The 16882-nt window shown below is 35.6% G+C and overlaps 1 protein-coding gene across 3 annotated transcripts in view; it reads right to left on the bottom strand.

The window, feature by feature from the left end:
* Window positions 1-16882, bottom strand: part of KCNH8 (potassium voltage-gated channel subfamily H member 8) — a 331425-nt gene that overhangs the window by 230890 nt on the left and 83653 nt on the right. For all 3 annotated transcript variants that reach the window (XM_035277743.3, XM_078354394.1, XM_002759643.6), the window contains one exon: window positions 2885-3118. In XM_035277743.3, coding sequence (XP_035133634.1) covers window positions 2885-3118 — 234 coding nt within the window. The remainder of the gene's footprint in view (window positions 1-2884; window positions 3119-16882) is intronic.

Here is a 16882-nt window from a genome sequence, read left to right as displayed (position 1 = left end):
AACAAAACAAGATAGAAGTTTTATTGTCAGCAGTGGAAAGTGGATCTGTAAACAAACCCAGGTTCCTTCTATCTTGTTGCTCTGCATTTCACTATGGTATTGTCCCTGTCAAATGGTTGAGGCTGACTTTCCAGCCTTGTCTTAACTTTTTTTTAAGGGAAGGAATAAACATTATTGTAATATTGTTACAAAGAAAAAAGGCTGGAACTATCTTTTCTTTTAAGTCAGTAAATAAACTTTAGCAACATCTTAGCCATTATTGTTTCTATGAATAATTTCTTTCTTCTTTTAATTTAATTTTCTTTTTTTTTTTTTCAGACAGAATCTCACTCTGTCACGCAGGCTGGAGTACGGTAGCACAATCTCGGCTCACTGCAACCTCCAGGCCTTCTGGGTTCAAGCAGTTCTCCTGCCTCAGCCTCCTGTGTAGCTAGGATTACAGTCGTATGCCAACACCCACAGCTAATTTTTTTTTTTTTTATTTTTAGTAGAGATGGAGTTTCACCACGTTGGTCAGACTGGTCTTGAACTGACCTTGTGATCTGCCAGCCTTGGCCTCCTAAAGTGCTGAGATTACAGGCATGAGCCACCGTGCCTGGCCAATTTAATTTCATTTTAAGTTCCACAATACATGCACAGGATATGCAAGTTTGTTTCATAGATAAATGTGTGCCATGGTGGTTTGCTGCACCTATCAACAAAGCATTCCCCTTGAAAACCAGAAGACAAGGATGCCTTCTCTTATCACTCCTATTCAACATAGTACTAGAAGTTCTGGATAGGGCAATCAGGCTAGAGAAAGAAATACAGGGTATTCAAATAGGAAAAGAGGACGTCAAACTGTCTCTGTTTCTATATGACGTGATCCTATATCTAGAAAACCCCATCATCTCAGCCCAAAAGCTTCTTCAGCTGTTTTAAATTTTTAACATATGTGTATTAGTTTGCTTGGGCTGCCACAAGAAAACAACACAGATTTGGTAGCTTAAACAGAAATTTATTTTATCACAGCTCTGGAAGCTAGATGTCCAAAATCTTGGTGCTGACAGGTTTGGTTTCTCCTGAGGCCTCTCTTCATGGCTTGCAGACAGCTGCCTTCCTACTGTATTTTCATGTGGCCTTTGTTTTGTGTATGCACACCTTCAGTGCCTCTCCTGCTTCCTATGAGGACTCTAGTCATATTGGATTAGATCCCCACCCTTATAACTTCATTTAACACTAATTATCTTTTTAAAGGCTCTGTCTCAATCATATTTTGTGTTATGACTTCAGTATATGTACTTTCTAGGACACGATTCTGTCCACACCCTTGGAAAGGGAAAGGAGATAAATTAGAGAACAATTTCACTTTCAGGTATTTTATCCAGAAATTGCACAAAACATTCCTTCTCATATATTGTGGCCTAAAACGTAGTCAACCTACTTAAAAAGCTAACCTACTTAAAAAGAATACTGGGAAATATTTTTTCTTCTAGTTTGGTAGCCATGCACTAGCTAAAACTCAGGAAATTATGTTATTACAAGGGAAAAGGAAAGCTACTAATGAAAAAAGTGAAAATTTTGGAAACTGGGAAAATAATAGTTTTTTCTGTTTTATTTTTCTTTTTAATTGTACTTTAGGTTCTGGTGTGTATGTGCAGATCATGCAGGATCGTTGCATAGGTACATACATGGCAAGGTGGTTTGCTGCCTCCATCCCCCTGGTCACTTTTATCTGGCATTTCTCCCCATGTTATCCCTCCCCAACCTCCCCACTCCCCCTGCTGTCCCTCCTTTAGTCCCCCCCAACAGACCCCAGTGTGTGATGCTCCCCTCCCTGTGTCCATGTGTTCTCATTGTTCAACACCTGCCTATGAGTGAGAACACACTGTGTTTGACTTTCTGTCCTTGTGTCAGTTTGCTGAGAATGGTGGTTTCCACATTCTTCCATGTCCCCACTAAGGGCATGAATTTATCCTTTTTAATGGCTGCATAGTAATCTATGGTGTATATATGCCACATTTTTGTTGTCCAGTCTTTCACTGATGGGCATTTGGGTTGGTTCCAGGTCTTTACTATTGTACACAGTGCCACAATGAACATATGAGTGCATTTGTCTTTATATTAGAATGATTTATAATCCTTTGGGTATATTTTTGATCTAGCATTTCTCCCATTTCTCCCTCGTGAATTTACCATAAGTACCAGTGCCCATTTGCTAATGATATATATTCCTACATACAGCCCAAGGACTGCAGACACCTTACACACCCCTAGATCCTCTTTCTTTTTAAAGAGAGACACAAAACTGAAGTCATAAGAAAATACCTAGTATTTCCACAGTGGCAGTTTTGAGCCCAGGCAAATTTACTCTAACCTGAGATGCTATGTGTCTCCTGTTTTGTGTTTAGAATTTAAGGGAATAGTGAGATAGGCTCTATGGCCAGGTACTGGAAAAGAAAATGCATATGCCGATTTTTTTTTCAACTGACTTCCTTTTTTGCAGGGAACACACAGGGAACTGAGACATAGTTCTTTAAGGCTTAATATTTGGGAAATATTCCCATATAAAAGTTGTTAATATAGACATAACTATTATATATAACATATATTTTAAGAATGACCAAAATATAATAGTAACATCTTTATTCTAACATATATTAACTCAGTTAATATATGTTAACTGTCATTGACATTGAATAGTTACAATTCTAAATTTCTAGGCAGTTTATGCTGCTAATGGTTAAAACAAGGCTCTCATCCAAGTCATCTTTGGAACGTCTATAACAGACTGCACATACATGAAATACCATTAAGCCTTAATGGCAGTTATGGAGCAATTACTAGGTTGAAAGAAGACAACTTTTCACAACTCTCCAATGCGCACCAAAGAAAGCCAACTCACCGTTTTTCTTGTAGAACATAATTTCTCCTTTGAATTCTGTTTTCTCCTCCAATGACTTTTCTATTTGAAGCATCAGTTGCTCATTGGTTTCAACTCCAAATAAGAACTTGCAGCTACAACTCTTCTGCATGACTTCAGTTCGGGCAAATCCAGCAAGCTCACAGAAGCCATCGGAACAATAGACTATGGGGAAACCCTTAGCCACCTGGGCATTGGCGAGGATGAAGTTGCTATCTATAGAAAAACAAGGAGAAGATACTCAGCAACTAGACAAGTGTGAGAAATTTATACACAATTCCTACATAAATTATAAGTACATGTGTTTAGCTAACTGCCTAAAGACATGTTCTGATGTGCTACAGGGGAAAAGTGACACTCCAAAACATAAAATGAACTTGACCAGCAGGAGTATGCATTAAGCTCTGACTTTGGCTTGTATTTTGAAACACACGGTGGAGAAAACATAGTGTTCACTGGTCTGCTTTGTAGCACCTACCATCTAGTTGGCAATAAGGGATGATGATTTTGATCATGGCTTCTAGATTCATATACTGAATCTACCATGTAACGACAGGTGAACTTGAAACAGTTACTCAAGAACTCTAAACCTCGACTTCCTTAGATCTGCTTTCCCCAAAAGCATATCCTGAGACAAAGGTTTGGGCATAATTAGTTTATTTGGGAGGTGATTCCAAGAAGAAAGCAAGTAGCAAATTGAGATAGGGAAGAGACGAAAGATAATGAAGGGTAAGTTATAAAAGGGTTTGCCACTGTGGGCAAAATGTATGGGTCCTGAAATAATTGTGAGGAGCACAACTAAAGATTTTCTCACAAAAGGAAGAGAAAGCAGAAGTATTTATCCACTAATGTCCACACATAATTGGTTAAATTCATTCCTGGAATGTCAATATGTTGGCACTTCTGACCTATCCATTTGAGCTAAGCGCATTCTCCAGAGATCACTCTGGCAGCAAGATGCCAGAAAACAGTGGTATATAAGGAAATGGTCTGCATATGATCTCCAAGTGAATCAAGGTGATATTGTCAGGGCACTGACAGGTATGTTGCAATAATAACAATAATGTTGTTTACTTCATAAGTGTATTGTAGGAATTAATGAGATTATGCATATTATATGCTTAGTAAAGTGTCTGGCACAAACAACTACTCAATAAAAAATTAATATTGTTAGGAGTGCTATTCAGGCTGGGCGCAGTGGCTCACACCTGTAATCCCCACACTTTGGGAGGCCAAGGCGGGCAGATTACAAGGTAAGGAGTTCGAGACTGGCCAAACCAACATGGTGAACCCCCATCTCTACTAAAAATACAAAAATTAGCCAGGTGTGGTGGCACATGCCTGTAATCCCAGCTACTCGGGAGGCTGAGGCAGGAGAATCACTTGAAACTGGAAAGCAAAAGTTGCAGCAGTGAGCCAAGATCACACCACTGTACTCCAACCTGGGCAACAAAAGAAACTCCATCTCAAATATATAAATAAGTAGAGTGCTATTCACATATTTATGGTATGATATTAACATAAAAGACTTTCAAGACAATCAAAATAGTCAACTATTATGTAATTGGTAATAGTAAACTACTATTAAGTGCTTAGAGGGAACTCCTGGGGGAGAAAGTCAATGTTCAGAGAAGGTTTCCATGGGAAATTTTTTTTTGAGATTTAGAGGACGAATATAATGTCGACAGGGGGAAAAGAAAAGATGCACATTGGAGATGGGGTTTTAGATAAGGCATTCATAAAATGTGTTGGCGGGTGACTTTTAGGTTCAGTATGAATGAATTAGAGACTATTATCAAATTATTCATTCACACATGAAACAAATGTTGGACACTTAGTATTTTTTAAGATAAAAATAAAAATAAAAATGGAAAAACTACAGGATAACTTGTTAATTTTTTTAAAAAGCAAGATTCAACATAGTATATTATGAGTTATTTATCTGAAAAATGTGTGTATATATATATATATATATATGCACATGTGTACACATACAAAACATAAAATGGTTTTATATACCTAAAAATAAAGGAATCTGGTAACCGTGTTGCCTCTAGAGAGAGCAACTATGGGCAGAGGTGGAAGAAACACTTATTTTTCCCATATACCCTACTGTACATTTTGAATTTTATCTCAGATGCTTTATATATTGCCTATTCAAAAAATCATAAGTTTAAATGAGATTTACAGCAGGCAGACTCTCTTTCCTGCCATGAGAAAGAAGGTACTCCAGCTACTTCTTGAAGGCCAGCCAGAGAAGCACTGAAAATCTATTCCATGTGTTTCTCCATCTCTTTTTAAGCTTTTGTTGTTTGTTTCCAAACATAGTCCACCATCAGTTGGCAGAATCAAATCCACTCTACTCAGCTTTGCTCCCATCAGCACCTAACCCACCATACCAAGTGTAGTATAAGAATCAGCATCTCGCCTCTGCCCAGATGGCTCTTCTACCTTCCCAGCCACTGTCTCCCTCTGAAAGGGAGAGCTAGAGACACACACTGAGAAACTCGAATTACTCATTGTTCTGATGCCACAGCAGTGAATTGGATTACCCTAGACTCATAATTAATTCTCTCACATTTTGCAGAATCACTTTTTGACTATATATTGTCAGACTCTGTCCCAGATGTGTATGCAAAAAGTTCATTAGATGTGGTCCCAGTCCTTAATGATCACATAGTCATAAACATGTGGGAGCCTCCAGAGGAGGGACACCTTCCTACTGAGGGTTGTAGTCTCAGTCTCATCAGCTCTGCACAGCTTTGGGTCACTTTAAAAATAGTGTGTGTCCCCTACTCCATTTTGAAATTTCTTTGTCTGGAAGATTACTTAGAAAATATAAATATTTAGCATTGACAAAGTACTCAAGATCCTAAAAAGAGCTTTTAATGAACTTTCTGAAGCCATTTTTCAGTACACTGCTAAAATGTTTATTACCTTTCTATTACATGATAGTGCCAGGTAACATGATTTTACCATACGGCAAGCCCTAGGGTAAGGTGACTGGAGGTGTTTAAAGAAGAATAAGCATAATATCTAGTTCTAAAATATTGTAATTTAATTTAAAAAATGCATGTACATAAATAACACTAAAACACATCATATAAGTACCAAATCAGTGGTACACAAGTAATAGGTACTACCAGAGTTGAGAAATGAAATATCCTGGGCTTTGAAATGGTTAGATTGGAATAAGACAAAAATAGATCAAGATGACCTATCATAAGTCCAGGAATGTTAGAAGCAGATGCTTGGATGAAATAGGCTCAGAGAATGAAAAAGGAAACAAGAATTACAGACAGAATAAACATTGCATTTTATCCTAAAGTCCAGTTCTTAAACTAGTTATACAGATGCAATAGCTTTCTTTGTTAGTATTTGACTAGTATATCTTTTCCCATATTCCTACTTTCAAGGACTTATGCTTTAGTTGTATCTTGCACGCGGCATATTTCAAATTTTTTAAAGTATAATAGAAAAATACATTCTTCAATCTAAGATTTGTAAGTTTACTTTTATTATTATAATTATATTATTTTTTTTACCAACTTAATTTGTATGTTCTCTTCACTATGTTTTGTCATTTTACCTTTTCTATTTTTTTTCTTTTTTTGAAAGAAAGGCTTGAGTGCAGTGACACATGCACAGCTCACTGTAGCCTCAACTTCTTGGGCTCAAGTGATCCTCCCACCTCAGTCACTAGAGTAGTTGGGATTAAAGGCGCACACTACCACGCCTGGCTAATTTTTGTAGAGATGGGTTTTTGCCATGTTGCCGTCATGTTGCCCAGCCTGGTCTTGTATTCTTGAGCTCAAGTGATTCACTCACCTTGGCCTTGCTGGGATTACAGGCATGAGATACCACACCAAGCTTGCCTTTGCCATTTAAAAAAATTAGAAAATATAGGATATCCCATCATGATTGTATAATATTATTAATAATAAATGCCTGTAGATCATTCATGCAATGAAAAACCCTGTGTATACCATGCAAATTATATGTCCTTCCTTCCCCAGAGAAGCCCATAACTTGAATTTTTGTAATAATCACTCGCATTTATGTAGTTTTCACCCCTTATGTATCCTCATGCAACATAGTGCCTATTTTTAAATATTTAGGACACACTTAATGATATTTCATTTGGTATAGTTCTTAGTTATTTGCTTTGTTTATTAATTTCCTTATAATTATTTATAAATATAAGAAAAGACGAGCCCTTCAGAGCTACAATAAACTTTTGACAAAAGATGCTGAAGGATTCACAAAGTTGACTGATATGTATGTTTCAATTAAAGATTATAGAGTTTGAGGTGGTTAATTCTTTCTAAAAATATACAGCAAAAACAAAGCAAAAAATAAAGGCATGTATTTGGCCTTTTCTGTTTATATTTAGCACTTGTCCTCGATATATAATTCTGTTTCAGTTCTAAAGAGAATTTAGTGGCAGTCTGAGCTTCATAAAGCTTAGCATACTAGCTACGTGCATAGTCCTTGTATTTGGGAGAGTAGCCTCTCTCGCCCAGCTATCTACTTGGAAACACATGCTTTTCTGAATCCCAGTCTTGGAATCCCTAAAGAAGAAACATAACATTTACTTTAGAATTATGTAAAACAAAGCCACTGCCATAATTATTACGAACTCATCATGGGCATATCACTATCTATACATATGCTAAGGGTATTTAACCTTTTAAGAAATCTATTGTGCATATGGGATATGCATCTAAATGCCACACAGCTTTCTCTGCTTGTTTCTAGGTCATTTTTGTATATATATTCAGTTTGAAAGTCTCAGTAAACAGTAAGATATAAATGTATTTATATACTAGGCAGTTGATTATTTCTCTAAATGCTTTCTTAGCGAAAAGTTTTCATGGATCTTCAAAGAGAATCTCATGATTAGTAAAGACCCAGGTCATTGGGTCTGATCTAATATAGAGCACCACTTTCCCCTTCAAATGAGGATGTACTATTTATTGTTAACTTCCCAAGCCCAGAGAGAACGGGGGTAGGAGTAGAAAGGTATAAAGGATGAAAATCAAAAAGAGAGAAGAACATAAACATTGATCCACTATTAGCTTCTTTCATCTTTATACTTGTCCCACTTTTCAGAGAACACAGACCTGGAGGACTTTAGTTTCCTGTCCAAGATCCAATGCTGGAGATTAAAACTCAGTCTATGTGACATATTTTACTATGCCATGCATTCTATAAAGAAGTGACTTGCTCTCTACTAGCAGTAGAAATGGGTAAATTATAGAAAAACATTTTTACCTATTTCAGTCTCCAAAAAGCCCAAAGACACAGATTTTCTCTGTAGAGATTATACATTAAAAATTCATGGATGACATCTCCTAAGCCAGTCTGGATGTGTTAGCAAACTCTATGTCACTTCCTAATTTCATGCAGAAATAGGGCAGTACATTTTGTGGTCTCAAAATATTTTGCATACACCTACTCTGGAGTCTCATAGGAGGCACAGAAATGTCCTTCTTACTCAAATAATCTCGTCTCTAACTCACATGCTTTTAATGTATTTCTCAGTACTTCAAAAGTTTCCCACTGAAACATCCTCCTACTGGCCAATAAATTTGTATTCCAAGGGGCCTAGAAGCACATCCCTAAGCCTAATACTGTTTTCAAATCTTACATTTAACTTAAAAATTCATCAGAATTTTTCATTATACCCTTTCACATATTATTGCTTGTTGTAGTGTTTTTTATTTTGTTTTGATATGGGCCTGTCAAACTTTTAATTCAGTTGAAGCTTTGAAAGGTTATGCTGTTTGTACTATGACTTGTGCATGCCATTTAGTATACTGCTACATAATTTAGGTTTGAGAATCACAACTCTAAGTAAAATAGTGTATGCTCAGGAAGACTAGGTAAATCAAAACCATTCTCCCTATGTAACCTCAAATATTTAAAAATAACCATCTCAGCTCCAAGTGTAATAACTCTCCATATGGCAGACCCCTGGAGACATTCAAAGCAATGGGGACATTGATATACACTAACTTGGCATCGTACAGAAACTTGTATTCTCTGGGCTCTTTCTGCCAATAATGCAGAAATTGAGATATTTATAGTTCAAATATTTATTACTGAAGAGTATCTTTGATATTGGTTCTGTTTTTAAAAACAAACCTTGTATTGGGTTAGCAAGTACTCATAGTAACATATGCAGCTGACAAGGAAAGTAGACAAATTTAAGTCCTCCATCCTTCACTTTCTTGCACAGAGCAAGAAACAAGCAGGAACTTCTGACATTGTTTTATGAGTTGCCCCCCATGCTTTCAGAATTACCTTTAAATACAGGTTCAACAAAGACAACATTTGTATCCCTTGTAATATTGAACAGTCATTTCTGGAGACCACTTTATACAGGAAGATAGAATATTAATGTTTATGACTTTAAAATATTTAAATGAGCTTTGCACTTTATATTGATATAAGGGAGATTAACTGTATCATTTCCAAGTATGATAGCATCGTTATTAAATTAATGGTACTAGCTGCAAGCTAAAGTTTTCAGCAAGCCTTTTGCCAAAACTTAGGAGGTTATTTTTATTTGGTAACTTTTCTAAACTTGTTTAAATAGCAGATTAAAAATTTGTAAAAAAGGATTTCTCATAGTCCTAGTAATTTACACATCATCCAGCATCAGGCTTCATATTGGTAGGTTTCATTCTTCATTTACGGTTTGATTTTTAAAAACTGTATAAATTATCACTTAAGACAAAGATTGGAAGAAAGCTTTGTAAAAATGCAAAGCTCAAAACTGGAACTCTAGTGCTAAAGTAGTAGTAGCAAGCCGAGAACTGCATCTGTTTATGAGACTATCTTGCTCTCTTCAATCCAATAAGCAAACAAACAGAGAGACAAATGTAAACAAATGTCCTTCACAACCTTGCTATTGGGTGCATAGTACTGGGCCAGCAACGTCAGCCTCAGGTGGAAACTTACAAATTCAGAATCTTAAGCTTCACTCCAGACCCACTGAATCATAACCCACATTTTAATAAGATTCATGTACACATTAACGTTTGAGATGCTTCTTTAGAATAGCACTGGAAAGATCTACAAGAACCTAGTGACAGTAAATGGTTGAGGGAAAGTATGTGGCTGAGGATAAAAAAATAAGAGAGACTTATTTTCATCATTTACTAATTTTAACTTTTGAATTTTCTCATATGCATGTAATACATACTCAAAAATATCTTCTTAAAGTTATTTAATCATCATTCTTTTGAATTTGTTCCTTTATTAATTTAAAAAACAGCAATCTTTGAAGTAAAAAGTCCCACATCAACAAATTTTAAAACTTTCAATTAACAAAGGTGAAAGCTCATTAAAAACAAATTTGAAGCAAATTTATATACTCTTTCATAATTTAGAATTAGCAAATCATCAATAAAGTTTGTAAAATTCACTTTTCCACCTATATGAACTTTAGTGTTGAATTGTGCTAGTTCTTGTCAGGCTTATTGTCCCTTAGAGTTCAATAAATGAGTTTCATCTTGAAAAATAATGCAAAAGAAGAATAAAAGTGCATTCAAATGGGAAGATAAGTCAAACTATCTCCTTTGCTGATGATATTATTCTATACCTAGATAACCCTAAAGACCCTGAAAAAAGGCTGCCAGAACTAATAAAAAACACTTTCAGTAAAAGTGTTTGGATACAAAATAGATGCACAAAAATGTGTTTGGATACAAAATAGATGTACAAAAATGTGTAGCATTTCTATATATCAATGTCCAGGCTGACAGGCAAATCAAGAACATAATCCTATTTACAATAGCCATAAAAAAAATAAAATACCTATGGATACAGCTAACCAAAGAGTTGTAAAAAACAAAACTCTACCATAAAACATGGCTAAAAGAAATCAGAGATGATATAAATAAATGGAAAAACAGTCCATGCTCATGGATTGAAAAAAATTGCTATCTGTCCATACCATCAAAAAGAATTTACAGATTCAACACCATTCTGATTAAAATGCCAACATCATCCTTCACAGAATTAGAATAAACTATTCTAAAATTCACATGGAACCAAAATATAGCTCAAATAGCCAAACCAATCTTAAGCAAAAAGAACAAAGCCAGAGGCACCATGATACCCAACTTCAAACTATGCTATAAAGCTATAGTAACCAAAACAGCATGGTATTGGTACAAAAACAGACACACAGACAAATGGAATATAATAGTAAACTCAGAAATAAAGCCACACACTTACAACCATCTGATATTTGACAAGACCAACAAAAGCAAGCAATTGCAAAGGAACTCCCTATTCAATAAATGGTGCTAAGATAACCAGTTAGCCATATACAGAAGAATGAAATTATACCCCTACCTGTCATCATATGCAAAAGTTAACACAAGATGAATTCAAGATTTAAATGTAAAACTTCAAACTATAAAAATCCCAAAGAAAACTTAGGGAATGCCCTTCCCAATATTGGCCTTGGCAAAGAATTTCTGGCTAAGTCCCCAAAAAGAATTATAAAAAAAATAAAATAAAAATGGACAAGTGGGACCTAATTAAACCAAAAACTTCTCCATAGCAAAATAAACTACAAGGTAAACAGACAACCCACAGAATGAGAGAATATATTTGCAAACTATGCATCTAACAAAGATCCAATATCCAGAAATCTATGTGAAACTTAAACAAATCAACACACACACAAAAAACCCTATTAAAAACAGGCAAAGGACATGAGCAGACACTTCTCAAACGAAGACATACAAGTGGTCAATAAAAATATGAAAAAATGTTCATCATCACTAGTCGTCAGAGAAATGCAAATCAAAACCACAATGAGACACCATCTCATACCCATCAGCATGGCTATTACTAAAAAGTCAAATAACAACAGATGCTGATGAAGCTGTGGAGAAAGAGAAATGCTTATACATTGTAGGTGGGAATATAAATTAGTTCAGCCAATGTGGAAAGCAGTTTGGAGATTTCTCAAATAATATAAAACAGAAGTACCATTCAAGCCATGGGTTTATACACAAAGGAAAACAGATCATTATAACAACAACAAAAACCAAACCATGTGCTCGTATGTTCATTGCAGTGCTATTCATAATAGCAAACACATGGAATCAACCTAGAGACCCATCTATGGTAGATTGGGTAAAAAAAAAATGTGGTCAAGCTTTTCTCCTGCCTTTGCAGAGAGCAAGAAGGAGAAGCTTATTCTGCACCATAGCTTCCCCCTTTCAACACATACAAATGAATAGTAGATAAAAATTGTGACTTTCTAACCCAGAGGAAAAGGAAAGGTGAGAGTTAGGGAGAAAGTGACAAGGCCTGGATTTTCCGGGATAATTCTCATTTAGTGTAATTTTATTCTCTTAAATAAACATAAGTGTATGTGGTTAAGTGTGGTTTTAATTTTATACCTTTAAAAAAACTTCTTTTGAAAGTTATTTAAAATCAAAATAATATCACAAGACAAAAATTTTGATTCAAAAAACACAGTTACTTATCTTGTCATCTTATTTGGCCTACTGAAAGGCAAGTTAAGTGGAATTTAGCAAGTGACACCAGCCATATTCTATGAATACTTGGATTCCCAAAATATTTAAACTTGTTCCCTGATTCTCCGGAAGGACAGTCTATACTTTACTTGCAATTATATTTAATTTTAAAATATTCCTTTTTAATTTCAAAGAAACTGGAACAGCCTCTTTACTTCAAGCATACATGAAGATTTGAGAAAAAAATGGTTAATTCAGCCATGTTTTAGTCATTTTATTATTTTTACACTTATAGGTCTTTTAAATTTGAATTTTTAATGATAGCATATACAAATTAGTATGCCCAATGCGTCGGAGCTTTCTCAGCCCAATGCAACTGACCTTTCTCTCTCCATTTAAGCTTTGTTTATATTCTGCAGAAGCTAATGGTATTCAAATGTTTTCCATAATTTGGTAGTATTTTCCAGAACCTCATCTATCTCCTGCATAGTTTTCTCTACTTCACAGTACTCATGTTAGATTAAACAGGAAAGATGCGTAGCTTTACAAGAGATAATTGTAAGTTAAGTAACAGGAAACAGGACTAAACTAATTTGATAGTTATATTCCATAGCTGTAATATCAGAGTTTTCTTCTAGAGTTGTTATAATAATGCAGATGTGGTAAAAACAAACAAACAAAACTTTAATTAAGGTGATACCTGCTTAAGGCAAGTCTCTGGGAGTCTGCGAGAGAGGAGGAGGCAAGAAGACAATTGAGAAACAAACCAACACAGGTGGATGCTGACTCTGCATTACAGAATGGAGATGAGCAGGAAGAAGGAAGCCAAATAAATTAGACAAGATGAAATAAAGCAGATAATAGCTGCTGTTTATTAATCAGCTGTGATATGCCAGGGGCTCAGGTCAGCTTTCTGCATTTTGAATCTCTGGCTCTCACAATAGCATCTTATGGTAAATGTCTGTATAGATGAAGAAACTTTGGCTCAGAAAGGTTATATAACCTAACAATGCTAAACAGTTAAAATATCCTTAGAGCTGTAATACTCCTGAGTTCATTGGGGATGGCTCTAGCTGAACTAGAGCTAGGGTCTGAGTGGGTTTTGTTTTGCTTTTTCTTTTTTTGTCACCAAGCCCACTGTTTCTCAAAGTACAGTCCTTATAACCTCATCCATCTCATCTATTGGAATCTCCTGGGTTGCTTATTACATTTGCAGTTTCACAAACCTTACCTCAGATCTACTGAAACAGAATCTCCAAGGTTTAGGACCTGGTGACCTTCATTTTAAGCAAGATCTCTCAGTGAAAGATGTCACACAAAAAATTAAGACCTTCTACTCTAATGGAAGGGGGTTTATATTATATTCTGCAGCTCCAACTTGGGAAGGGGATACTACCTTTCTATATAAGTATATACTTGATTTTATGATTTTAAAATTTCCTAAAGTAATTTTCAATAATTAGCTCAGCTCATGGAACTATAGAAGCTTAAAGTTTGGAGAGGATCATAAAGGTCAATACACAACCTCATGCCCAAGCTACAATCCTTTAATCCCCCTCTACCATAGTCTCATAAAGTTGTTGCCCAGCCTCATCTGCCCCAGTACCCACCCAAGTGAGGGGAATCTCACTCTTTCATGAGTTAGTGATGTCAATGCTATGACTGTGAAGGGTGCTAACCTAACCCACATGTGGATTTAACACTTGCTTTTGGTCTTACTATCTAGAAATCTTTGCAGAAAAATCATGTCTATCACGCTCCTGTTTCAAATTCTTTAAGGGTTTTCCATTGCACTTGAAATGAGATCTAACCTATCGCTTTCATGGCCTGGAATACCCTGCCTAAAACTTCACTCGCTCCTCACACCTGGTATCTTATACTCAAGAATGTTCTTCCCAACTCTTTCCACTCTCGATGCTTTTGCCCATGTAGTTTCTTCTCCTCGTTTTACATATTTCAGCTCTTGGATTAAATGTATACTCCCCAGAGTCCTTCCCTGATCATCTTCTCTAAATAGGTCTCTTCCCCATCTATTCTCTATCATCATGGCCTATTTTTTAGTTAAGACTATTACAATTCTACTATTGAATGTTATAGTTAACTTATTTATGATTTGTTAGCCACACGTAGCTGAGCTCATTATACATAATACTATAAATGCACACTCAACTGTATACTTGCTCCTCCAGGAATGGTTTCTCTTCTATCAAGCACGTGTGTGTGTGTGTGTGTGTATTTTTCTAACTGTTACCTGAGACACACACACACACACACATTTTTCCAAGGCATGTTGTCAATACACCTGAGTTATGTTGATATGACACCATGGCAGCCACCTAATCTGCAATTTACAAAATTGTCTTTTCATGAGAAAACTCATTTCTGTTGATGATTAGATTTTGGGCTGAGCACCTTTTAGACTTAAGTCATGAGGAGGTTTAAATATTAGATATATTTAATATAGTAGATATTTTCTACTTTGGATAAACACTACCCTACACATGAGCTATCTTAAAATTGAGTTCCAATTCAATCAAAAAAGAACTGTGATCATTCTCAAATCACCTCTCCACTCTGGACCTTACCTGTCTCATGTGTAAGGCAAAGTAGTTGAATCATATGATCTCTAAGATCCTTTCTATCTGAGATGAGTGGTGAGTCAATGAATTATGGATACAGAGGTTATATGTGAACAGTGACTAGAACTTAATGACTATAATGAACAATATAAAAACTGCATACACTTTTCAATCTTGAGAATAAAAGGAAGGATGAAAAGAAGGAAGGGAGAGACGAAAGGAAGAAAAAAGACAAAATACTGAAGACAAAAGGAAAATAGCTTGAATATTAAAATCTAACAGAAGTATCTTAATTAGCATGAAATATCTCAAACCCTAAATTTCTTCCACTTAACAAAAACAGAAGAACAAGGGCCAGACAGGGAAGACCAGTAGAGGGTTATCATGACGGTCCGTAAAAAACAGGTGATTTTGGACCAGAGCAAACCAGTGAGTGTGGTGAGAAGTGGTCAGATCTGAGGCATTTTTAAAAGGAAGAGCTGGAAAAAAATAGGTATGAATTCCACTGCAGTTGGAGAGAAAAAAAAATGGAATTCAAGAATGATGTCAATGCTTTTGCCTTAATAACTAGAAAGGTAGAGGTGTATTTTATGAGATGGAACAAAAACACTGCAGTTCTGGATAATTTTGACAATTTGGTCTTATATATGCTGTTTAAAAAGTCTATTAAACTTCCAAGCAGAGATGTAAAGTATGCAGTTGAATAGAGACTGAAGTTTTTGTTTTGTTTTGTTTTGTTTGTGAGATGGAGTTTTGCTCTTGTTGCCCAGGTTAGAGTAAAGTGGTGTGATCTTGGCTCACCACAACCTCTACTTCCCAGGTTCAAGATTCTCCTGGTTCAGGCTCCCAAGTAGCTGGGATTACAGGCATGCACCAACATGCCCAGCTAATTTTGTTTTTTAGTGGAGATGGGGTTTCTCCATGTTGGTCAGGCTGTCTTGAACTCCTGATCTCAAGTGATCCGCCTGCTTTGGCCTCCAAAGTGCTGGGATTACAGGCATGAGCCACCACACCCAGCCTAGAGTCTGAAGTTTAAGAATGATAGCTATGCTTAGATAGAACTTTGAAGTTACCAGAAATTTGATAATTTGATAATTTAGAGAATAAGTAAAAACAGAACAAAAATGAAGTCTGAATACTGAATCCAGTCTTCAACTGTCAAGGTTGAAAAAAATCAGGAGAAACCATCAAATGAGCCTGAGAAAGAGTAGTCAAGAAAGCAGAAAGTGAATAAAGAGGGAGCTCACGAAACTAGGTGTGAAACTAATCACAATGTTTCTATGCCAATACTAAGTATATTTTATGCTTTAAATATGATTTGCAGTAAAGACTTTTAAATAAATCAGCAGGATCATGTTTTGAGTTCGTAAACACTGGGGAAGGCAATGGTTGTGATACTGAATATGCTCTAGCTAAAAGGATGTCCATAATGAGATGCTTGATGAACCAATGGATCTGTCAAATAGAAGTCTAATATCTTTAAGGTTAAATGAATTTAATTTTATTATAAATACAAGGTTTAATTATCTAAGGTAGTCACATTATAAAGCATTAAGAAACTAGATTAGATAGATAGATAGATAGATAGATAGATAGATAGATAGATAGATAGATAGATAGATAGATGAAAGAGAGAGCCCATCATTCTACTGTTCTGAACTACTGGTAATAATTTTAGACTAGTTTATAAAATTTTTCCCCATTAATATTTTAAATAAATATTATCATAGCATAGCCATAATTGTGAAACTGATATTTCACTTGCCATTATGTGGCCAGGTTAAGTTCTGTCCAATGAGATATTTGGTAAGTCAGTTTGTAAGTATCTAGGTTAAGATATTTTCATTTCTTTTAAACGAGAGCTACGAGAAGAGAAATGGTCTTACCATCCAGGC

The sequence above is a fragment of the Callithrix jacchus genome, chromosome 17 (genome assembly GCF_049354715.1).
Source record: "Callithrix jacchus isolate 240 chromosome 17, calJac240_pri, whole genome shotgun sequence".
NCBI lineage: Eukaryota > Metazoa > Chordata > Mammalia > Primates > Cebidae > Callithrix > Callithrix jacchus.
Note: the sequence above shows the minus strand (reverse complement) of the source record. Positions and strands in the feature narration are given on the sequence as shown.